The 25,221-nt window shown below is 36.6% G+C and overlaps 2 protein-coding genes across 3 annotated transcripts in view; one reads left to right on the top strand and one right to left on the bottom strand.

Annotated features, from left to right (window-relative positions):
• TRAPPC3L (trafficking protein particle complex subunit 3L) overlaps window positions 1–10,679 on the bottom strand; it is a 45,389-nt gene extending 34,710 nt beyond the window's left edge. The window contains exons 1-3 of the mRNA XM_050786635.1: window positions 10,478–10,679; window positions 8,365–8,462; window positions 5,422–5,521 (exon numbers count right to left, since the gene is read on the bottom strand). Coding sequence (XP_050642592.1) covers window positions 5,422–5,521; window positions 8,365–8,462; window positions 10,478–10,519 — 240 coding nt within the window. The 5' untranslated portion in view covers window positions 10,520–10,679. The remainder of the gene's footprint in view (window positions 1–5,421; window positions 5,522–8,364; window positions 8,463–10,477) is intronic.
• CALHM4 (calcium homeostasis modulator family member 4) overlaps window positions 1–23,859 on the top strand; it is a 29,319-nt gene extending 5,460 nt beyond the window's left edge. The window contains exons 2-4 of one of the 2 annotated variants that reach the window (XM_050786630.1): window positions 8,827–8,934; window positions 19,250–19,316; window positions 23,121–23,859. In XM_050786630.1, the coding sequence (XP_050642587.1) occupies window positions 8,876–8,934; window positions 19,250–19,316; window positions 23,121–23,507 (513 nt within the window). In that variant the 5' untranslated portion in view covers window positions 8,827–8,875 and the 3' untranslated portion in view covers window positions 23,508–23,859. Of the gene's footprint in view, window positions 1–8,826; window positions 8,935–18,758; window positions 19,317–23,120 lie in introns of those variants that run through there. The other variant, XM_050786629.1, reaches the window with a different exon arrangement.
• Window positions 23,860–25,221: the final 1,362 nt, after the last annotated feature.

Raw genomic sequence — 25,221 nt, 5'->3', positions numbered from 1 at the left:
CTTACAGTGAAAACAAAGTAATGTGATAATTACACTGAAAAATGATAAATTCCCCCACGTCCCTCAGAGTAATCATCATATTGACATGGACTTGAGAGCAAAAAGCTTCCCCAACTTTGACAAACATAATTTGTGCAAGGCCAAGCAGTTATAAACACTGTCAGTAACTAGAAGGTATGGATGCTTTGCAGGAGGCTTTGGAAGCTACATTCACCACACTCAGTTATTTATGATTATAATTCAATGTGCAGATGGTAGCTAGTGAAAGTAATACCCGAAATTCAGGAGAGTGACAGCTGAAAGAGGTCTCTTCTGACAAATATGGAAACCGACGTTTGGACAGCCTAAGCAACTTGCTCAGAGTCACGCAGTGGGAATGTAAATCAGCAGGATGTGGACTCTTCCTTTTTAATCTCCACTACATTGGACATGGTTAGGCCAGTGCTCATCTACTGATGAGGATCGCAGCTCCTTGTGTCCAAATTACTTTCAAAAGACAACATGATTATAGTTATTGTCAAACCTAGCCTTTGTAATCATCTTGATTTAAATGATCAAGTTTATCTCTAATTAGCTTCTCCTAATAACAAAACTGTTTTATCATAAATGTGTTTGGAAACCCTAAAATATAGGAGGTTTTTGGTTCTTTGATCAGAGACAGGTGCAATTGCACCTTCTGCTTTCCCTTATAATAAACAGAAAGATATACAGGTGTGTAAGTAAGTTAAATTATCTAATATTTCATTACTACAACTAAAATCAGCTATGGTAATTCTACTGCACATTACACATTTTCATTTAGACCAACTACAAAATTTTTCTCAGAACAATTATCATAGTAGAAAAAAATCTTTAAAGACACATTTTAAATAATCAGTTCGTAGAGAAAAACTACAATAAGGTCAGAAGAATTAAATTCTAAGCTGGGTGTTCTTACTGTGTCCATGGTGATAGCATATAAGTCTCAATTATACTATCAGTAAAATGGGGCTAATGACAGATGATAGATGTTCTTTTTATTTCAGAAGGTTCTTATAAAGGAAATACAGGTAATAGGCAGGAGTTACTTTGAACTTTTATAAAGAAAATATCAATGCTATTAAAGTTTTTCAATATCGTGTTATAATGCTGCTGACATTAATTTTCAAAATAAATTAGTCTTATTTAATATTTGTAGTTGTACTTTGAAGTAACCACCACAAAAAGTTGTTGTATATGATAAAATTCTGTTTTAAAAATGGATGCATTTTAATGTTGTGGGAACTAGACTTTATAATTAGCTTGGCATCTTTTTTTATATATAAAATGCAAGGCCAACTAAAGATTTTTGCCTTCAATGATTTGGCCCTTGCCGTGGGATTTCTTTTCAGACCACTAGATGGCGCAACTACAGGTCTACTACATGTTAAAAGACATCGTCAGAGGCCTAATGACAGACCAACCTCCTCTTTGAAGAAAAAAACAAGTGAGGAGAACAAGAGAGAGGAATGTTATGAATACCTGAAGTTACACAGTCCTTCTCTCACAAAGGCAGAGGTGTGCAGAGTGCAGCGTAAGTTCAGGAAACCTGTTCCTACATGCAGTCTTTTTACTAACTCAGAGGCAGGGATCACTTCTCCTGTCTGGGCATAGGTTTCTTCATCTAGTCAATTCTCTTTAAATGCATTCCTTCTCTCTCTTTCCTTCTCTGGAGACAGAGCAGAGATCATGAGTTCTATGGCTGCCGTGGTCTCTAGCTGCTCAGTACTTGAGAAGGATGATAATGGTGTTCGGTAGAAGTGTGTGGTCTGAGAGGGCAGCCAAACAAATTTCACAGCCATTAGGTTCTATTCCTGACTCTGCCATGCTCTGGGAGCAGCATGTGACTACAGTAAACTTCTTCTGAACTTGGCCTAGTTCTCTGTAAAACTGACTGTATCATTTGACATCTGCCTCCTCTGAGCAGAGTTTACAAGGATTAATGAGATAATGCTGCCAACAGGCCCGACGTTTGAATGAAAGCTGCTAATTACTAACAAAGCCTCAGTGGGCAGGTCCATAACTAAAGTCTGACCTTTCATCTTTGTCAAAATGCTCTTTAAATGGGTGACATTATTGCTACAAATAAAGGAACATTTTGTTGGAGAGGTAAAAATGATTAAGAGGAAGGACATCAGGCCTTTGAAGGAAGGTGCAAAGAGCAGGGACAACTGTCCTACACTAGAGAAGGGTGAAGGTGATGAATATTCTCCTCATTGACAAGAAAGAATCTTGCATAGGAGTGGAAGTGGATCTTTTTCCTGTTCACTGAGGACAGAAGACACAGGAAGGAATTCATCAGAATGGTTGATAAGACATGAAAAGCTTAGAGAAGGGATATTTGGAAAGCAGATGTTGTACATGTTTCTAATAGGGGAGAATCAAACAGACTTGTTTCTAACTTGGTGAAAATTGTGTACCATTAGGAGGTCAAATTTCATTAGAAGCTTCTTTACTCTTTTGAAGACAGAATATGATTTTTGAATATAATTTCTAAATGGGGAACATTCTGGATTTTTTTCATGGGTCTCTTCCTGCTGAGATACGAATTCATTTTCTTTCTTATGCTCTCCACAGAACATTTCTTACTCGATTCCTCTTCAACCTTTTCTTTTTTAATCTGGAGCATTGAAAGAACTCTTGTTCTATTTCCACGTATTGAAGACTTCATTATCAGGTAAAGTGAGGAGTTCCTCATGGAAGGGACCCGAGGAGCCCTTGAATGTGTTGGGCAAGGTGAGGAGCATTCCCAGGCTACCTCTTGCAGAAGAAAAGCAACTTCCCAAGGGGCCTGAACAAAAGACTGCTTTGATTCCTTCTTCCTCCTTCCTCCCCTCTTCCCTTCATCTTTTCTTTTCTTTCAACTAATTTTTATTGAGTATCTACCTGGTAAGAAGGCCTACATTACGCCCCACATAAACATGTACTTCCTATTGGCATATTTAACTTGACTTTCAGCTCTGTAATTTTCCTGCGGCTAATAGAGAAATATCCTGATTGAGGACCACAGGTAGCAAGAAAGTTTTACATGAAACTTCTTAGACACCTCTAGGAAGGATTTATATGGGATATTTGTTAGCAGCTATTTTGAACTTAATGACACTAATTTTTAAAAGTTATCATTTTTATTTTCTACTAGAGAAGCCTTGTTCCTTTATGTTCCTCTAATTAAAGTGAATATGTGGAATTATTTCTTCTGAGTTCCTTCAGAAGCTTTGCAGTGATTTGGATGGTGCCCTCAGTGCCAAGAATAGACAGTAAGAAAGAACCAGAGAATCCTCCCATTACACTGCACTATTCTAACTGGATCAGCCAATATTCTCTGGGCCAAGGGCATTTACAATATTGAGCATATTTCAGATGATCTCTGACCCTACATCGTGTGATAGAATGTAATTCCAGATTCTCAGCAATGAGGTTGTATATGCTTCTACTTCCAGTTGGTTACTGCTCTTTTTTCAAGAGATTTTTCTTTTGCTCTGTTAATCATCTTCTTAAATAAATAAGTGAATACATTAATAAATGGAAAAAGATGTGTACCATACATATACAAACATATCCAGAGGAATAAAAATTTTTGCTAGTTGTGCTAACATATCTTTAGAATGAAGTCTCCAAATCGCCCTTGAAATTATTTTCTTCAAATGTTCAAAGTCTAACAAACAACCTTAAACACATGAGTCAGGTTTTATTTTCCACATTCTGTAAGTTTTCAGATTATTGGTCAATGTTCTACCGCCGTATGAATTTGCAAGACAAAATCTTAAACTTTTCTCTCTTTTTTTTTTTTTTTTTTTGAAACAAGGTCTCACTCTGTCACGCACGCTGGAGTGCAGTTGAATGATCTCGACTCACTGTAACCTTCACCTCCCAGCCTCAAGTCATCCACCCCTCAGCTTCCTGAGTTGTTAGGACTATAGCTGTGCCACCACGCCCGGCTAATTTTTGTATTTTTTTGTAGAGATGGGATTTCATCATGTTGGCCAGGCTGGTCTTGATCTCCTGAGCTCAAGTGTTTTGCCCACACTAAGCTAATGGGATGAATTTTGGCAAAGATCAAGAGGGAGTCCTTCTCAAACCAATCTAATTATCCTCATTATAGAAAGACTGTGTCTTACTAATCAAAGAGCCTAGAGGGCTACCAACTAGAAATGCAACAAAACACAACCATCTGCATTTATATATTACAAGTATTTACTTTCCATTAAAACAGCTGTTATTCTTGTAGTATTGCCCATATAATTAGTTTCATTAAAAAAATGTTTTATTTTATTTTTCAAACTACTGTTTTGGGATCTTACTTATATTCTGACAATATAGAAAGGGACTTTTTTCCCCAACCTGGTTAGTGGTGTGATAAACTCACTGCGCTAAGGTTGGAAGATACTCAGATAACAGTTTCGACCGCATTATCACTAGCCATGAAATAATACAAGTAATAATATCAGTAAATGGAAAAATCTTTCATTTGGATTGTATTTTTTAATGTAGAATTTTTCCCCACATATACTATTATTTACTGTTCATCATATTATTTCTGGAACTTAATTTTCTTATCTGGAAAATAGGGATAGTAACTCCAGTTCTGCCTACTTCAGAGGGTTACTGTGACAATGAAAGACAAAGAGTATGTAAAACTGCATTTAGGCTCAGAAAGCATGATAGTATAGAATGACAGCCATTCATGCACAGAGTCAGTTCAGCCATATATAACAATATTAAGGACTAGGAGAGGGAAAAAAAAATGAGACTGACTTAATTGCTCAGTTGTGTAAACCTGGAGACGTGTATCTTCTGAGTCTCCTACAAATTAACAACACTTCATTAATAACCATAGGCCAAGATTTTTTAAATGCTGGCTGAAGATGCATTTTCCAGTTGAATTTCTAATAACAGTGAGCTAATCCTGGATAATTCCTAGTTGTCTTCTATATATCAGGGCTATGAAAGTTCTTAGAACAAATATATTTACAGGAAGTTCTATTTTTCTCTTGGGAAAATACTCTGGGAATGACTAAACAATATTCTCTGATACTACCAAAAACCATCTCCCTCCATGTGCTGAAAATGATCATAGAGAAACTGGTTTGGGGCATGCATGTTGTCAGGTTGCCCTATTGCACTCCCCTTTTGTTTACCTTCTGAAAACGCTTTTCCCACTAGAAGACATACACTCTACACACTCCTGTAGTCAGGAAAATCTATAGTTGCTTAAATGCATCTTTCAGTTCACAGTAGCTTTATCTCTGTGCTGAAATAAAATGCTTTTCAATTAGAATCTCCTTTCTCAGCACCTAACAATGAATGCAGATGGAACCCGTCCAATCTGAGCAGAAAAACCACCAAACTTAAAAATAATCAGAGATTTTCAAGACATATCGACAGAGCTAAAAACATAGTTACCTGGGCAATTATGTCCGTAATTTCTGAATAACTATGGCATCTTCCCACACAGGATCGAGCCAGAAAGTCTTCTACAAGCCGTGTTCCAATGCCGTAACCCCTGTGGATGAAGGAAAGAGTGTGGTCTGAAAATTCTAAGAAATTAGTGAAGTCTATCAGTTTTTAAGAAGGGATTTGTGTGTTTAGCACTTGTGCAAGAGAATCACAAATCATACCAAATATGAAGAGTCAAAATGGCTTTTGGCCGTGGGCTTCTTATTCGTCCCACAGACCACAGAAGCAGAGAGGAACACACCGAGGAAATATTAACTGGTCTCCTACAAGCAGAATAGTCTGCCTAGAATCAAGACTGGCCCAAACTTGACAATGTAAATTAAAATTAAGGAAGGCTGGTGTCTGTAGCCTAATGTTTCTCAGTGGCAACTAATTTTCTCATCATTAGCTATGATGGAAATCAAATGAGAGTCTAGCTAAAGTGTCTGCTACATATGTGATACCCGGATGCTCGCTCTTCTCTTAGCATTGTTACCAGGGTAGAAGGGCAGGCATTTCCAGGATGAGCTCTGGAAGGAGGGGAAGAAAGGAGCAGAACAAATTTTTGTTGTCAGTGAAAGTTTCGGCAACTTCAGACTCTGAAGTTTACTAAGAAAAAAAACCTCGTTTTTCATTCCAGGGAAACAAACTATGGGACTTGGGGGAAGGTATTGTATTATCTCCACCCCAAGAAAATAGCTCTAGTAGTGCCTGAAGTACAATTTTGAGAACCTTCGATTGAGATGTGATTATACACACACTGAATATGTAGCTAAGGTGGCTGAGCACACACTTTCAACAAGATAAACTGAGAAACGACTAAATTTCCCAAAAGGATACAAAGAAAGGTCAGAGTCTCTGTCTTATAAGAACATGCAATCTAGCTGAGAAAATGTGACCTTCAAGTGGAAATCAAATGGAACACTGTTTTTGCCAAACCTCTATCACAAAATTGGTCTTTTAATTTCACAGCCACATGTACATAGACAAGTGAAACGATTTCCAGTGGAGCCACAAAACGCCCAATGAGACACCAGTGTTCAGAGGCAATGATTACTCCAGAGGCTCTAAAAAGAGATGAAATCTTTGGTGACTAGGTGGTTGGAGGGAGACAGATTTGATGTGAGAGTGCTTATGAATTCAATGAATCTTGTGAGATATCCTATTTATATTTCTGAGTGGATAGAAATATTCAGTTTAGCTTCCTTGACTTTAGAGAAAAATGGTTTATAATTTCAGCCAAGAAGCTCACGCTGCAAAGACTTTTAACAATCAACATGTCTACTCTACAGAAATAGTTGTATCAGGATTAAAAAATATTTCCAGTGTTTTCTAATTATCACTTTGCATATCCATAGCTCAGCAACTGGGAATAGTGGTCAGAAGCCAAAACGTTAATGAGCTGTGCTATATCTACACATATTGCTTTGGTCAAAGGGTATGTTTCTGCGAACTAGATATTTTATAAATTAAAAATGTAAGAGGCTCTCAGCAGAAGCTATTAAGGAAATCTAAATGTGAATTTTTTTCTTAAGGAAAGATCTTTCTGCCGCTTCTCAAAAATTTATTCTTTAATATTTCATTCATGTTTGTTAAATGTATACTCAATTAGCTAACTGAAGGTATTTTTTTAGTCAAATAAGTGAGCTTTTTTATTATTCACAGCTTTTTCACAAAACAATGCAAGTTTAACGTAAGTCAAATAAAACGAAGTAATTTCTGGAAATGCTATGTCAGATATTTAAGTGTGACCTTAGTGTAAAATAACCTTAACATTCCTCACAGCTATAGACAGTTCAGCTAACAAAGTGACCGAGAAATCTATAGGTGGACAGTTGGACAGTTCTCTTCTTTGTGAATGCCCTTGACTAATTAAGTAGAATGCAAAAAAAAAAAAAAAAAAAAAAAAAAAAGCATATGTACAAAATAAATTAGAACTTTTTAAAAAGAAAAATAATATGCATACAGAAAGAAGAAAAATGAGAGTTTTTAAAAAAGATTTTCAATCTTTATGTTGTCTTTTTCTGTATTTCAACTGAAAATACAATGAACCCTTTTAAAAAGCTCTAAAATGTTAGGCTAAATTTCCCCTTCAATCTGCCTAGATAAATCTTCTAACCAGTACACATTTTCCAGTCTTTCCTCTGTTAGAGTCCTCTTCAGAGTTTATAATTAGAAGCTCAAAAACCATTGACAGATGTTTTATTGTTTGGCAATCATCTGATGATCACATAGTTATTCAGAGAAAATCAAAAGGTAGAATTTGTGCAGGAGGAATCTCCAATAATAAAGACAAAGAGAATGGGTCTCATTTAAAAAGGAAGAAGTGAGTTTTTCTACCTAATGTGTTTTTAAGAAAAGCATAGTAAGGATTAAAAAACATTCAAACAATAAAAATGCTATCTCAAACAAAATAAACTCTCCCTTTAATTCATAATTCCCATTTTCTCCATCTTCCCTTTAGGAAACTACCATTATGAGTTTCTTACATATCTTTCAATAGATGGTCTGTGCTTGTGTAAGCATATATTTATATTGGAAGGAGTTGTGTTGGAACAAAAGACTTCTGAAAAGAATAAAATTTGATGTTCCCTCATGTTGTTAATAGAACAATTTCAATTTTACCACATATTTTGCTTATAAGCAACTCTTCAGTCACTTAAGAAATGATTTCTAACTAAAGAGAAAACATCCCACACTTGATATTTGTAGGAAAAAATTCCTTCCTATTACTTTATTCTATCAACCCAAATGGCACTTGTAAGAAATTATGTTCAGCTTTCAGATGTGATTAATTGAGATAGAAGAACCACTGGTGAAATGAAGCAAGGGAAGTCATCAGAGGCAGCAAGAATGCAGGTGATGTAAGAAACAACAGACATTCAATAAGAATGAAGGACTTCCACTTACATTTTATCTAAATATTGGTTCACATCTTCATCTTTCTCATAATCCTTACACAGCTGGGCAACCAGAGCTCCATAGGTAAGGACAAAGAGATCTTTATTCTGGAGAAAAAGGGGTAGTTTCTTGTTACAGGCAAGTTATGACAGTATACTACTGTATTTCTTTTTTTTACAAAATCTGGTTTGAAGTAGCCTTAGAGGTCATCTGTACAATTTTTCCTTCCTCCTATTATTGCAACAATTCACACTTTTGAAAACAAATTATATTAACATTTGGATACATTGATGTGGGGTGGGGGAGAGAGAGCTGTTAAATAAAATGAATTTCTCAACATGAGAACATCCTTCTATGCATTTGCTTACATGATAACTTGCAATGTATTTTCATGGAGGACAGTTTTTAAAAAATACTAATTTCTAACATAAATTTCTGTTTTCCTAAAATATATGCCAGCCATGTTTTCAGTTGGAAGGAAGAATTGGATAAGACTTCTCAGGAGTCTGCACAATCCCTAATGGCTCCCAGATCTGCCAAGGAGACCTTCAGGATAAACCCAAATGTAGCAGGAAATTTGTGAGTTTCTTTTCTTTTTACTTAGAGAAAAAAGGGGAAAGTGATATTTCCTTATAGATCTCCAAAATATGTCCCATTTTTAGAGTAAATTATAAATGAAAATTAAAGCTTAAGACAATTTAGGTTTGACTTAGGATTCTTCCAAGAACCTAATAATAAATCACAAGAAATGCTGGTAAATTATCAATGAAAAGTCTGCCTAACATATAAGAGCCACAGCAGAAGACAAAGTGCTGCCATATACTAATGCTACAGCATAAAGATAAACAAAGGTGAAGGAGAGAGAGAGAGAGAATGAGATTGTTGTAACTACCAGTAAAACAAAAGAATCTGAAAAAAAAAAAGTAAAAAAAAATTATACCCTACCTACATGCCATGGTCCCAAAATTGTGTCCATTTATAATTAAGGCCAAACTGAAATAATGGAATTTATTCTCTGTCCCTGATTGGTGGGCACTATTATATATTGAAACCTATTTTATTTCCAGCTGAGTTTCTGGTTCAGTACCCATAAAGGCCAGCTTTCTCTATTCTGCTTCATGGCCAAGGACTGTACCTTGAACTGCCTGTTCAGCTGGGTCTCAAATCCATACCACAGATGCTAGGAAAGGTCAACATAAGTTTATCTTCATAGTTTTTAAAACAATAAAAATAATCATGTGAATATCTGAGAGAACATCATTAACTATTTCAGTAGGTTATGAATGTATCAGGATAAAAATACATTTTAACTGCGTTATAAAATCAAGTGATTTTGGTATAATAGGAAGTATGTATCATTTATCTTTAGCACTTGAGAGTCCCACAGGAAAATAAATCAAGATACCAGAAGGCCAGAGGAGGTATCCGCAGGCATTTCAAACTGAAGTGTGCCAGTTAGTCACTACAATTCTAAACACCAAGTCTGAAATTACTTAATTATATCAAATGCCCATCAGTCTCCTGAAATAATTAACAGAATTTTAAAGTTAACAACGAGTTTTTGTATCTGTAGCTTCTGAATGGCTAAAACTAAGAGAGTATTAAAGAATGTTATTTAAAACTAATCTGCAAAAAAGTAAGGTTTATAAATAACTCTTAACCTGGAATATATAGAAAGGATAATAGGAAACATTTTTAAAGGCAATCCTTTTTTGATGACCTATTTCTATTCAGTTTTACACATAATCAACTATATATATACACACATATATATACCTGTATACACATACATATATATATAAATTCCTATTTCCTGAAGTATGAAATACAAAAAATTGCTAATATTTTCATATCTTCTGTCAGAGGCAAAAAAAAATTGACACTCGTATGGATATAATTAGTCAGAAAAGAAGACCTTAAAGTCTGTATAAAGAATTGATTATTCTTTATGTGGGAGATAATCATAATTATTCCTGGATGTATCATTTATGATTCACCTCGCTGAACACTCTCTTTCCTCCACTAAAAATTCTTATAGCATCACTTTTTAAAATAAATCAGAAATCACTCAAGAAAACATTTTCTCTGAAGTAGAAAAAATCTCTTTGTAGAAAGATCTTACTATTTTATGGTATTCTGGTCTTCGGTGTGCAGGGCGAGACATAGTGCTTGATAGATGAAGAACGTGATCTTCAATTTATCTTCTTTTGTCTGTTTCTTAAAGGTATATCAGTCCAGGTCTTTTTGTTTTGTTTTTGTAAGCTCTTCCTTGCTTTGAGACAGGAGTGCTACTTCTGCACTCTACTGCTTTTGCTCTTTGCTGAGCATAACAACAGGATTTTCTTATAGCCACGTAACTTGCCATGGATCAAATAACTGCTTCATTTGTAAGGATGAATTGTAATCTAGAGCCATAAAAGCTGATAATGTGAAGTCAGACTTGAAGCACTGAGACACAAAAAATTCTTTAGCCCAAGGGAGTTCAAGAGTGGTGTTTTGTTCTCATGCCAATACATTGTTTTAAAATCATAAACAGAAACCTTTGCAATCCAAGATAGATCTAAATGTTAGCATTATTCAGTCTTGGATTGATTGTTTTAAGAATTAGAGAGACAAGATCAGCAATCTGTAGGTAATAAATCCTGAGTTCAAACCTGATCCCTTAATTACACCAATGGTTATCATATTGTCCCCAAAACCATAGATCCCTATCTTGTGTGATTGCAGTATTGAAATATATCTGGTAACCTTTTTTTCTTTTCATTAGCAGCAATCAACAACATTAAGGAGTGATAGGACAGGCAATATTTTCTTACAAAACTGTTGTTCAAAATGGGTGTTCTACAGTATAATAAAGTATAATGATCTGGTAGAGGAAGTAAGCCCTTAGCTTTCTTTTGAGAGTTCTGGAGACGTTAGCTATTGAAGGCTCTCTTTATTTATGCAGAAATACTTAAAGTTCAAATAAAAAATCCTTTCACCTTGACAACTTCAGGGTGCAGAGGAAGATCAAAATCTTTCCAGAAACAGAAGCGGAAAATTCAGTTTAGGAAAGTAGTTTTCTACTACTTATAGTTTGAGTCCATTCGTCCTATTTGTTCTGGCAAATTCTTGCTATAAAGGGACAGCCTCAAGAATACTTTGAAGAAAAGTGTGGTGTAGTTGAAAGAACCTAGGAGGACTTGGAAGGCTCAGGCTGTTGCAGCCCTACCATTTATTGGCTGTGTGGCCTCGGGCAAGCCATTTTATTGCTCTATGGCTCAGTTTCCACATTTGCAAAATGGCAACAATATCACCCACCTCACAGAATAATTGTGAGAATCAAAGACACAGGTGTGCCGTAAAACACATTAAATGCACTATATAAAAACTAGTTACGATAGGTTATTCTTGTAGTTGGATAAATTGAATGGAATTTTACAATATCTACGGTATTTCCATGACTGCATATGTTCTATGACAGTATGATCTCAGGAAAATTAATTTCGCTTGGTTGTGGGGTAGGGGTGGAGAGTTTTTTAGTAGCGATTAATAGCAACTTATATGTATATCAAATTTACAGTTTACAACATGGTTTGCATTCTCTTTATCTCATTTTAATTCAAATACAATCTATGAAATATTACTGTAATTGTGGCCATTTTATAGGATAAGAATCTAAAAGTAGAGAGGTTGAGAAATGTGTTCAAGGTTATCTGGATGTTGGCAACAAGAAGGGATTTGGACTAAATTTGATGATTCCAAATCAGATATATTTGGTACTGCACACACTCTAATTATGTTAGAGCAAACTATTTTAGAGACGACTCACAAAGCTTACTAAGGTTCAGTGACAGCATGTTGCTGGGTCAATTTGTGGGCAATCCTGAGTTCTGAGTTAGATACTGCAGAGAATAACATAGAAAGGGCCTGTGTGCTTGCTGCGAGGTGATGGCAGTACTGGAATCAATTTCACCAAACTCTAATGGCTGTGGTATGGTCACGTTAGGGCCATCGGGAGAATTCAGGATGTCATTGGGTGTATTAGAAAAAGCCAGCTTGTATTTCAGACTGACATGGTTCCCCTTTGCCCCATGACCTTCCAGTCAAGACACAGAGCTTGAGGAAGGAGCAGAGACCCTGCCAGGTGCTACTGTACAAAGCACAACCTGCACGACCACAGCTGTACTCACTATCACAGGGGACACTGGTTTACTGGTTTTCAGACTATGAAGCCTACTATTCTTCAGCAGCTCTTAGGATGCCAGTGAGCCCTGTGTTCCACAGACTCCTTTTTTAATGTAAAAGTACTCCTCCCTTAAATAGAAGAAAGCACAGAGATGATGTTTCAAGCAGGCACATGATCTATAATGTCTGCCCTGGCAGCCAACTAGGAAAGATATTTATTCAAGATATTATTTCAAGATAATGCATAAGCAAAGTTTTTCGTGTTTTACTAAGAGTTCTTTAGTCTTGTTAGGACTAAATTTGGAACTGGGGTTAGGAGAAAGACGCATTCTTCAGTCTAGTCAAACTGCACTGCAGTCAACCAACCCAAGGAAATGGTGAATTGTGCTACGCTCCTAGGCTGGTCCTTTGGGAATACGTGGGCAGCAAAGTAGACACTTGGGAAGGTGCTAATAAAGGAGGACATCCACTGATCTGTGGGTTGTATGATCACCCACAAACTATCAGAGAAGACAAAGGTCTGAATGTCCCTAAAACTTACGTGTTTAAACTTAATGCCCATTGTGGCAGTTTTAAGAGTTGGGGCCTTTGGGGAAATGATTAGGTCATGAAGGCTCTGCCCTCGTGAATGAATTAGTACCTTATCAAAGGGCTGGAAGGAAATAGCTTAGACTTTTGTTGCTTTTCTGCTATCTGAGGATATAGCAACAAGGTGCCATCTTGGAAGCAGAGAAGAGCCCTTGCCAGAAAACAATGCCAGCACCTTGATCTTGTACTTCCCAACCTCCAGACCTGTAAGAAATAAATTTCTGGTGTTCACTAGTCTGAAGTATTATAACATCACAAAAGAACTGAGAAAATTGATTACTCATGAATGTAATCATTCACAGTCATTGACAAGTTACACATTGGCACTGCAGATGAAGTGATTAGTTCTTTCAACAGTAAGCAATAGTAAAACTTGGGAATTTATCATCTACAAACTCCTTTACAGCAAGAATTTTACAATCCAATAATGACATCTAATCAATCAATGCTCCATCCTTTCCTACATAATTCCCTGAAAGAATGGTCTACAGTTTCCTTCTCTACTTCCTTACTCCCCATATACAGATGCTCCTCAATTTGTGATAGGGTTATATCCCGATAAACCAATCAGAACTCAGAATGCATTTAATATACCTCACGTACCGAGCAACACAGCTTAAGTTAGCCTTCCTTAACATGCTCAGAACACTTACATTAGCCTACAGTTGAGCAAAATCATCTAACAGAAAGCCTATTTCATAATAAAGTATTGAATATGTCATGTAATTTATTGAATACAGAACTGACAATAAAAAAACAGAATGGTTGTATGCATGTTTGATGTAGGGTTTCTACTGAATGTATATTGCCTTCACACAATTGTAAGGTGGGGACCATCTATACTTTAATTAAGTTGATTTTTAAATATAAAATTATAAACATAAGCAGGCCGAACATGGTGGTGCATGTCTGTAATCCCAACGCTTTGGGAGACCGAGGTTGGTGGATCATCTGAGGTCAGGAGTTTGAGACCCTGGCCGACATGGCGAAACTCCATCTCTACTAAAAATACAAAAAAAAAAAATTAGCCAGGCGTGGTGGAGGGCACCTGTAATCCTAGCTACTTGGGAGGCTGAGGCAAGGGAATCAGTTGAACCTGGGAAGCGGAGGTTGCAGTGAGCTGAGATGGTGCCACTGCACTTCATCCCGGGTGACAGAGTGAGACTCTGTCTCAAAATGTATATATATGTAAAAAATAAAAATTAAATTATAAGCCTAAGGAAAGATGTGGTATTTACTATTAAGCTTTACTAAACATGTTGCTATATACACTTCAGGCTTTGCTTTTTAAAATTTTTGTGTTGATACATGATATTTATGAGGTACATGGATAGAATATACAATGATCAAGTTAGGGCATTTAGGGTATCCATCATCTTGAGTATTTATCATTTCTATGTGTTGAGAACATTTCAAGACCTCTTTTCTGTTTTGAAATGTAAATACACTACATATTATTTATATATATATATAAATCTCAGACAAAACTTGCTAACTTTGTTCTTTGTACATTTTATATATTTTCTGATATTTACTTGATTGATTCATTTCTGATAAAAGCATATTAAAAATATCTCTCCAACCAGACATGGTGACTCACGCCTGTAATCCCAGCACTTTGGGAGGCCAAGGTGGGCAGATCACCTGAGGTCAGGAGTTCGAGACCAGCCTGGCTAACATGGTGAAACTTGGTTTCTACTAAAAATACAAAAAATTAGCCGGGCATGGTGGCACATGCCTGTAATCCCAGCTACTCGGGAGGCTGAAGCAGGAGAATCGCTTGAACCTGGGAGGCAGAGGTTGCAGTGAGCCGAGATCGTGCCATTGAACTCCATCCTGGACGACAAGAGCGAAACTCCATCATATATATACACACACACACATATATATCCATAATTGTAAGAATTTTTCTTTATAATTTGATTAGTTATTGCTTTATATATTTCAAAGTTATGCAGTCACAGACACACAAGTTGACAATTGCCAAAATTATTCCTTTTGACACTTTTTAGTTAAGTTTTGCCTTCTGTTAATATTATTGCTGCCATTGATATATATTTCAGTACCTTCATTTTCAAGCATTGTGGTACAGTTTTGAGAGTATCACTTGTAAGCAGCATGACTCTATTTTCCAGTGACTTTGTAGGTAAGTTTAATCTAGCTCTGGAATAGTGGTTAAAAGCATGTGTCAGACCACCTGAGTCCCAATCCTGGCGCTTCTGCTCATCTGTGTGTGATGGGCGGAAGGGCCACGTCAATTTTCCTGGGTAATCTCTCCACACCTTAGTCCTCTTATCTGTAAAAACATTGAGGATATTAGTATCTCATCATAGGGTTATTGTAGGAACTAAATAACATAAAGTTCTTAGAGCAGTAACTAGTGTCTGTGATTGTTAGCTGTTGAAAAAATTTTTTTGTTGTGATTATGGATATATTTAGTCCCATTTCTACCATTATTTTCTGTTTTCTCTTTACCAGCCTCTTTCCATTGTTTACTCTCTCCTTTCTTGTCAATATTCTCTTTGTATTTCCTCTTTTTTGAATGATCTATGCGTTGGATTTCTATTCTTTTAGTGATTACACTTATACCCCGGAAGCCACCAAATAAATCAATGTAATTAACATTTCCATCATCCCTGTTCTAGTTGAGTTTTCTCAGATTCTGTATTTGTCTATTCGGCATCCATTAATTACAAGGTCAAATAATGGCCAAGTTGCTTACATCACCCCTGTGATCAAAGCCCATAATCTGAACCACTTCCTTATCTAATTTTCATTTACCAAGCCAATATTTACCCTCCCTTAAATAAACTATGGCCAGGTCACAGGCAATATCCCAGGTCACAGGGATAGCCTCTGTGCCCCAAGGCCAATCAGAATTGTTTAAGTGAGCCAACCATAAGTGTCTTCCCTGACCTCCCTTGCCTTTTCCACACAGTGCCCAATAGAGGCTCTAGCTAGGCTTTCCCTGCCACCTCTTGTCCCTTGACCAAACCTGATGTGCCCCCATGATCTTATGTGGCAATAAATTATTTAAATGGCATTGGCCTCTTTGTGTTGTCACTCAGTCACCTCCTTAAATTAAAATTCCGCGGCACAAGTTGATACAACCCCAGAATTACAAAGGGATATTTCTCATATTCCTTTGTAATCTCTCTCTTCTTATCCCTACTTCCAGACTTCCTAGGCAAGCACTGGTCTGTTTTCTGTCGGTATAGATTAATTTACATTTCCTAAAATTTTACATTAAAAGAATCATACACTATGTACTTTTCCTGAATTATTTCATCCAGAAAATTATTTCTGAATTCATTCATGTTACTAATATATATTAGGTTGGCACAAATGTAATTGTGGTTTTTGCCGTTACTTTCAATCGTTTTATCCTTTTTTTTTTTTTTTTTTTTTTTTTTTTTTTTGCTGAGTAGTATTCCTTTGTATGAATGTATAATACTTTGTTGATTCATTCCTTTGTTGATGAATATTTGGGTTGTTTCCAGCTTTTGGCTATTCTAAATAGGGTTGCTATGGACATTCATGTGCAAGTTTTCATGTGGACATGTGCTTTCATTTCTCTTGTGTAAGTAACTAGGAGACAAGTGCTTATGTTATATGGCAGATGTATGGCTACCTTTTAAATAAAATGACAATTTTCCAAATTGTTTACTTCATTTCACATTCCCACCATGAGTATATGAGAATTTCAGTTGCTCTGCCTCCTTGCCAACATTTGGTATGGCTAGTCTTTTTATATTGGACATTTTAGTAGATATGTAGTGACATCTTATTATAATAATATATTGCCTTAGTTGTTACTTTTGAAATAAAAATTAGTTATTTCTGAAGTGAATGGACTTTTAAAAGATTATACTTGTGCCCATCATTATTTTTTGCTTCTGTGTCTCTCCTCAGGGCTCATTTTTCTTTTTGCTGTAATATATCCTTTAGTAACCCTCCTAATGAGGTTCTGTGGATGGTAAATTCCCTTAGCCTTGATGTGTCCTTATTTTGCTCAGTCTTGAATGATAGTTTGGCTGGTATTAAGCACTCTGAAGATAATGTCTTCTGGTCTTTACTGTTACTGATGAGAAGTCTGCTGTCAGTCATTGCCCTTCTTTTGTAGGTTATCTGTTTTTTTCTTTCTGATAGTTTTAAAGAATCTCTATTTTTCACATTCTGCAGTTTTACTCTGTGTTTAGTTGTGCATTTATTTTTCTGTATATTGCTCAGAATACCCAACATTCTTCGGATGTAAGAACTTTTCTTTGATTCTGCAAAGTTCTCAGTTATTTCTTCTTCAAATATTGCCTTTCTATTCCTTCCTTTTTTCTTCCAGAACTCCTACTAGACATATTGTAGAGTTGCTTAACTGTTTTCAAAAATAATTATTTTATTTCTTTGTTTGTTTATACTGCATTTTGGGTGAATTTCTCAGTACTACCTTTCCATTCACTAATTATGTGTTTAACCATGTTCAGTTAAAAGTTTATTTGAGAAGAGAAATGTATATCATATTCACTTTGTATAAACCCAGTCAAACCTATTTCGGTGCCCTTTATATTGAAATTCTATAATAAATATTTACTGGTTAAATACACAAAGAAAACATCTTACATCTTACTTTTTGTTTTCAGATATATAACTTTATTAAAAACCAAATATCGGCCAGGTGTGGTGTCTCACACCTGTAATCCCAGCCTTTGGGAGGCCAAGGTGGGCAGATCACGAGGTCAGGAGATTGAGACCATCCTGGCTAACACGGTGAAACCCCGTCTCTACTAAAAATACAAAAAAATTAGCTGGGTGAGGTGGCAGGCGCCTGTAATCCCAGCTACTCGGGACGCTGAGGCAGGAGAATGGTGTGAACCCTGGGAGGCGGAGCTTGCAGTGAGCCGAAATCGGGCCACTGCACTCCAGCCTGGGCAACAGAGCAAGACTCTGTCTCAAAAAAAAAAAAAAATCATATTTTCATATAACAAAAAGATACCTATAAGCAAATCTGCAACTTAAATTTTTAAGCAGCACATAGCAATATTCTGTGAATGCAAGCAGATTTAAAATTTTTATGCAAAGTTAGAATATTTTGTTGTGATTTGGCTTTAGGGGCATCTAGCCTTGTTCTTTCCTTCGGGAAATCTTTTGAGCTCTTCTAGCAGAACCCTTAGGAACATTCCAGCCAGCCCTAAATTTTGGATTGCTCTAGTATTTAATAATTTCCATTAATAATTTTATTATAATTTTATGGTGACAAGATGCTGGTCTAGTACAAGGTTAAGAATGTCTCGTTTTGCTTTCAATGCTCTATTTGCTGGTGCTCAGCATTTTGTGTCATACAAAGCAGCACACAGAAAGATGGAGGCAGCCTGCTTTCTAAGCGAGCCTCCTTTTTAATTATAGTAAAAAAAAGAAATTCCTCCCTTCACTCATACCTAAAGGAGCTTGCTCTCAATTTCTTTCAGCTGTAATCAATCTGAGCTCAGCGTTTTCAAAGTACACAAGGAAAGATGCTAGAATCCTTTAAACATGTAAGGATGTTGGATCACTTGACACAACCAGTTAAACCAGTAAGATCCCATAAAATGGTTATAGCTGGCGGAGTCTAATGATCAGAAAGGGCCACAAGCTGATTTGTGTAAGAGCTTCCCACGATGTGCCCAACTCTCAACAGTATTGTGTCTTCTCTGCAGAGAAATGGTATATTTATCAATTCTTTAATTGCAGCTTTGACTGCTGGTGGGCAACAGCTCTTCTCCTCTTCCACATTCAGCTGTCCTTGTCAGGTTGGAAAAAATTTCTATTATGGTTCTGCTTTTCTTGTCATTCCTGCCTTGATCCTTCTGATTGCTGGCTTTGCTCTGAGAAGCCAAATGTGGACAATTACCGGTGAATACTGCTGCAGCTGTGTCCCTCCATACAGGAGAATCAGCCCCCTAGAGTGCAAGCTGGCTTGCCTTAGGTTCTTCAGCATCACTGGGAGGGCAGTTGTTGCTCCTTTAACCTGGCTGGCGGTGACCCTGCTGACAGGCACGTACTATGAATGTGCAGCAAGTGAATTTGCATCTGTGGACCATTACCCAATATTTGATAATGTCAGTGCCAGCAAACGAGAAGAGATCCTAGCTGGGTTTCCATGTTGCAGATCAGCTCCTTCTGACGTGATCCTAGTAAGAGATGAAATAGCTCTTCTGCACAGATACCAGTCACAGGTAAGTAGATTTTTTCCCCCCTGCTATGTTATCCCATAGAACTACAGTCACTGGAAACATTGCAGATTCCTACTGCTTCTCATATTCTCTGATTATAGAATACAATACTAGATACTGTTCATCAAAGTGAGTTCTACTGAGCGAATATACATAGTTAGCATGTTGGGCTTTGGAGTCAGCAGAACTGAGTTTTAGTCTTGCTTTGCCACTTATTAACCTGCAAAACCTTGAGTAAAATGGGGATATTAATGGCACCTACCACATGGGGTTGTTGTGAGGAATACATTTACCAATATATTGGAAGTGTTTGATATGATTTCTAGAATCTATATTAAGAACAATAGATTTTAGATATTATAATGAATATTATATTAGTAAATATTCATATTTACATATTTACTATATTAGTAAATCCCATCTTTATTCTTAAATATGCATTCTTTTTTTTTTTTTTTTTTTTTGAGACAGAGTCTCGCTCTATCGCCCAGGCTGGAGTGCAGTGGCCGGATCTCAGCTCACTGCAAGCTCCGCCTCCCGGGTTTACGCCATTCTCCTGCCTCAGCCTCCCGAGTAGCTGGGACTACAGGCGCCCGCCACCTCGCCCGGCTAGTTTTTTGTATTTTTTTAGTAGAGACGGGGTTTCACCGTGTTAGCCAGGATGGTCTCGATCTCCTGACCTTGTGATCCGCCCGTCTCGGCCTCCCAAAGTGCTGGGATTACAGGCTTGAGCCACCGCGCCCCGCCTTTAAATATGCATTCTAATGTATTACTATCTCATCTAAAATTATAGGGAGCTTAATTATAATGAAAAATAATTCCAGTTGTGATTCTAAATTTGGTGTCTATGGATAGGTTTATGTCAGAAAGTAGAGTGGGGTGGGAAGAAAGCCTGAACCCTACTACATTTATAGGTTAAATTTTTAAAGTGCTATTGTGCATTTTGTCAGTAGAAAGAGTGACATTGGCTGTCGTCAATTTCTCCAAGGGATTTGAGGAAAAAACACATTCTGAAACCACTGTCATATAGTAAAAGCATAGCTTTTTAAAACTACTTATTGCAAAGGCATGCATATTTTTTCACTGGTAATCTTAGAGTTACTACATTTTAGAAATGCTAAAGTTATTTAGTCGGGAAAAGCTACCATCAAGACACAGAATATCAAGTTATTGCAATATGGCCCAGTTTTTAAAAAGTTAGAAATACCATTAGATATGCTCTGTCTTAACTTTTAAAATACTAGCCCTAATGCTCAGAGGAGCTATGTAAAAATATGTGAAAATTCAGAAAATCAATAAAGTATAACTTAAAATAATTTTCTTGCTTAAGAAAAGCTAAATTGTAATACGCATTGGTAAGATTTTCTTAAAGTCAAAATAAAATGTGTTATTAAATGCATACACAAATTTCTGTGAAAAGACACTTTTACAGTTCTGAGTACCATTGCCAGTAGGTTGTTTGGTTTTGTGACAACAAAACTTACATTTATTGATGTACTTTTCATATACTGTATAAATATTTCATATCTTAATTCTAGTTCTGATAATATTGAGAGATGGATATTACTACCGCATTTTACAGATAAGTAAATCAAAGCTCAAAAAGTTTATGTAACTTGTATAATTCAGGGCTAATAAACTGGATCAAGATATCCCAAGATCATGCTATTTCCTTTTCACTAGGCCGTCTTCTGTGACTGTCTCAACCTTCAATCACATTTCATTAATATGTTATTTTTTCAGTTAGATTTTTGTGAGACAAAATCGCCTTAAATTCACTTATCTTCTTTGCCTATGCCCCATTCTAAAATATCTTCCTGACATTAACTTCACCCCATTTCAATCTACCTTCTAGACATATGCCAAAAATATCTTTCTAAGTCCAAACTGAATGATGAGATCCTTTCCCTACTGCATATGAAGCCCTTCAGTGATTTTCTACTAGCCTAAGAACAAACCCAATTTCTTGGCATAACATACAAGGCTTCAACATCTTGCCCTTGACCACTTTTACATGACTCCTACGAGCATGTGAGTCCAAATGTCTTGAGGTTCTGCCAACTATTCATGCTATTTTTCTTTACCTTCTTAGAACTCGCTTTACCTTCTTGCATCTGGTGAACTTCTTTTTAATAATTTAGGCTTTTGCATTATCTCCTCTGGGAAGTATTCCCTGATACTCCTTTCCCTTAAGTGAGTTCATTCCATTGTGCTTCCTCGGGTGCTCTGATTACTCATATCAAAAACTATCCCATTGTGTCATATTTCTTGGCTTGCTCATTTGTCTCCCTTTTCAGGCTTAAAAATCACAGAGAAAATGAATGCATCTTTAATTATTCACATCTGCATTCCCCATAACCAAGCATATGTATTACACACGGGGGAAGGTCAACCTGGAGCTCAGTAAATGATTGTTTATAGATTAATGGGCATCTGGGATGGCTTTTCCTCCGCCATGCTGGCCTCTATTTAGTTAAATGGTAATAAATATCACTTTGTAGGTTTTAACCTCCATAGAGTACAACTATCCCACTGTGCACACACTGGAAACTCCAGGCCTGTTGATAAATCATAAGATGCAGAAGAGGCCTTCAATACCCAGACTGTGACTGCATACTGCTACCATCCCCAAATATGTGGAACTTACTACTCTCACTTAACATAAGAAGTGCAAAATATTGAAAACAGTAAAATGAAAAGAAAAAAAAAGATTCTAAGAATAAAAAACAGCCATTTGAGTCAATCTTTAAAAGCCAACTCTAAATAGTCTCAAAAACTAGTTCATTTTCCTTTTAAAGTATGTTTCAAAGACACATAATGAAACTGGTCAGCAAATGATTATTTGAGGACAAGGGAAATGAAAAGGAAAACAATAATGTACTACATGACACAGTGACTATGCTATTTATTTTTTTTGTCTTTTTTTTTTTTTTTTTTTTTTTTTTTTGAGATGGAGTCTCTCTCTGTCACCAGAGCATTTTTATGGCATGATCTGGGTTCAGTGCAACCTCTGCGTTCTGGGTTCAAGCAGTTCTCGTGCCTCAGCCTCCTGAGTGCCTGGAATTACAGGCATGTGCCACCATGCCCGACTAATTTTTGTATTTTTAGTAGAGATAGGGTTTCACCATGTTGGCCTGGCTGGTCTCGAACTCCTGGCCTCAAGTGATCCACCTGCCTGAACTCCCAAAGTGCTGAGATTACAAGTATGAGCCACCATACCCAGCCAACTATGCTATTTAGAATACATTTAGATACATGAGTCTGTTCACTGACTTGCTTTTTAGCTGCAAAAGAGGAAAGAGCAACTCAGGAAGAAATATCAATGAACACCTGTTGGTACATCATTGAAGACACCTTAGAAGGTTACTATTATTATGTATCATATCATTTTCGTCACCAACATTATCAAACATTTATTAAACACTCAAAGAATGCATAGGCCTGTACCTGAGAGTTGAGAAGGAAGGTTGAACTAAAAGCAAAGAAAGGTATGTATCATATGTAAGGTTAATTGGTGGGTTATAGCATCTGTCACTTCAAGGACTGTATTTTGAATCCATTCCAAGTTAACTGGTCAAATTTCTTTGTAACTCAAAAACCAAATTGAAATGGCTGGGCCTATGCCCTCCATCAGATCTATTTCCAAATCATATCATTAAAATGTTGTTGATATATTAAAGATGGAAAAGCAAATTTAATGCCCATATTTTAGTTCTTAGGTTTGTAGGAATCCCTCCTCCCATGGCTGTTGCTTGAATATTTGATGTATTGATACTTCCTGTTTTTCTTTTTAATAATGATGTGAAGATGCTGGGTTGGATTTTGATCACCTTGGCAACCATTGCTGTCTTAGTCTCCTGCTGTGTGGCAAGGTGCTGCTCTCCCCTCACCTCTCTGCAACATTGCTACTGGACCAGCCACCTCCAGAATGAGAGAGAACTCTTTGAACAAGCAGCCGAGCAGCACTCTCGGCTCCTCATCATGCACCGCATAAAGCAGCTATTTGGCTTCATTCCCGGGAGTGAAGATGTCAAACACATCCGCATTCCTTCTTGTCAGGACTGGAAAGATATTTCAGTACCCACTCTTTTATGCATGGGTGATGACTTGCGAGGTCACTATAGCTCCCTTGGAAATAGGGTGGATGAGGATAATGAGGAAGACAGATCAAGAGATATTGAATTAAAACCTTGATTACAGCACCCTTCTCAAGTCAGATTGCTTAGCAGATACTTGGCTTTTATGATCAGGGTGTTTCAAAGTAATCTCTTCATCTTTTTCTTTCTCTTCTGATATTTATGTAAGTCCATCTCAAATATTATTTCTAAAATCAATTTATTAGATGATTGTGCCAATCTCTCATTTTGAAATTTTGCCAATGGTCTGGTAATGCCTAGAGTGGAATGTGAAGTCACGTGGAAATTTGCATCTGTGTTGTGTTACTTAGTAGCTGTGTGGAAATTAATATTTCTGCGTGCTATTTTGTCATCTGCACATTGTAGCTACCTCCTAGAGTTATTATGAGAATTAAACATGAGAATACAAAGTGTTCAGCACAGTGTCTTTCATCAAAATAGATGCCAATAAATGTTACTTTCTCTCTTTTTCTTTTGCATTCCATGTCTTCTATCACTGTTTTTCCTGCCTCTATTTTCTGGTTTTATCAGTTTCTACCTTTATATAATATCCAGAACTTTTCGTAGCCTCCGCCTCTTTCTTCAGACCTAAATATCTGACCTTTCGGGAAGCAGGACAGAAACCGCTTTCTAATCCGGTAACATGTGAGGGAGAAGCCCATGCAGGAAGGTCTTGAGTTATCCTACTACAACCTGGGGACAATGATATATTATTGTATCATTATTAGTATCGTGTTATTTGTAGCACCTCCGTACTAGGAGCATTTTTATGGCCACGACATATAAAGTTTCTTCTAGAAGCTTCTCCACTGTGCTGTACTACAGAGATACCATTTGTACCTTTTCATTACCAAATTGCACCTTTGCCCTCAAATTCCATTTGTGAAACCAAAACTGCAATCTGTACTTGTGTATCCATTATCTGTAACTCCAAAAGAGAATAATTTCTGCCTGACGTTGCTCTGCCTGGCTTTACTAAATGCAGCCTACAGTATCTGGACAATTTTCTAATTTATCTCGATTATTTCTGTGATATATAGTGACTCGTGCCTGATTTTTGCTACATTCACTGAAGCAACTTGCTGATTAGCAAAAACAAGCTATCTGAGGGCTTCTATTTATTTCATTAGTCAAAACAATACTTACGGGACAGTGGACCAACTGCCAATAGTCAATCCAGTTTTCAAGATTCACTTTCAAGGAGACCAAGGAACTTGACTATACTATCTAAAATGCAATCAATTACTTGGTAATCTACTTTTACACAATTATGGAAGGTTCTATTTTGTATAAAGTTCTGGGTCCTTGAACTTAAGAAGAAGAAGCAGAAAATGATTTTTAAAGAAATTGATATGTTTTCAGGTTTTGTTTTGTATTCCAACAAGAGACTGCATATTGTAGTTCTTTGCTGGGAGAACTGTCCTGCCCTCACCATTACTCATCTGTCACCTGACCTAGGAAAAATCAGTCCATCTCCCTGGGGCCTGGATTTTTTTATCTATTCAATAAAAAGGGATGATAATGTTTTACCTCTTGGAAGAAAATAACTGAACTAAATAAGTGCTTAAGGTCTCTTTTACACCAAGTATGATTTTTATGTTTATGTTTATGTATATACAGGTCAACATGCACACAGCTTTCTGAAATGGTAGTAGACCCAGGTTACTTCTCTTGGAAGGAAAATATCCCCAACTCTGAATCTGAGCTTTCTCTGAAGACATTTACTGGCATTCCACTTTTAAAAGAATGTTAATGTACTGACCTTTTTCAAG

The sequence above is a fragment of the Macaca thibetana genome, chromosome 4 (genome assembly GCF_024542745.1).
Source record: "Macaca thibetana thibetana isolate TM-01 chromosome 4, ASM2454274v1, whole genome shotgun sequence".
Lineage (NCBI taxonomy): Eukaryota > Metazoa > Chordata > Mammalia > Primates > Cercopithecidae > Macaca > Macaca thibetana.
The sequence above is the reverse complement of the archived record's forward strand: the minus strand, read 5'-3'. Positions and strand labels throughout refer to the sequence as shown.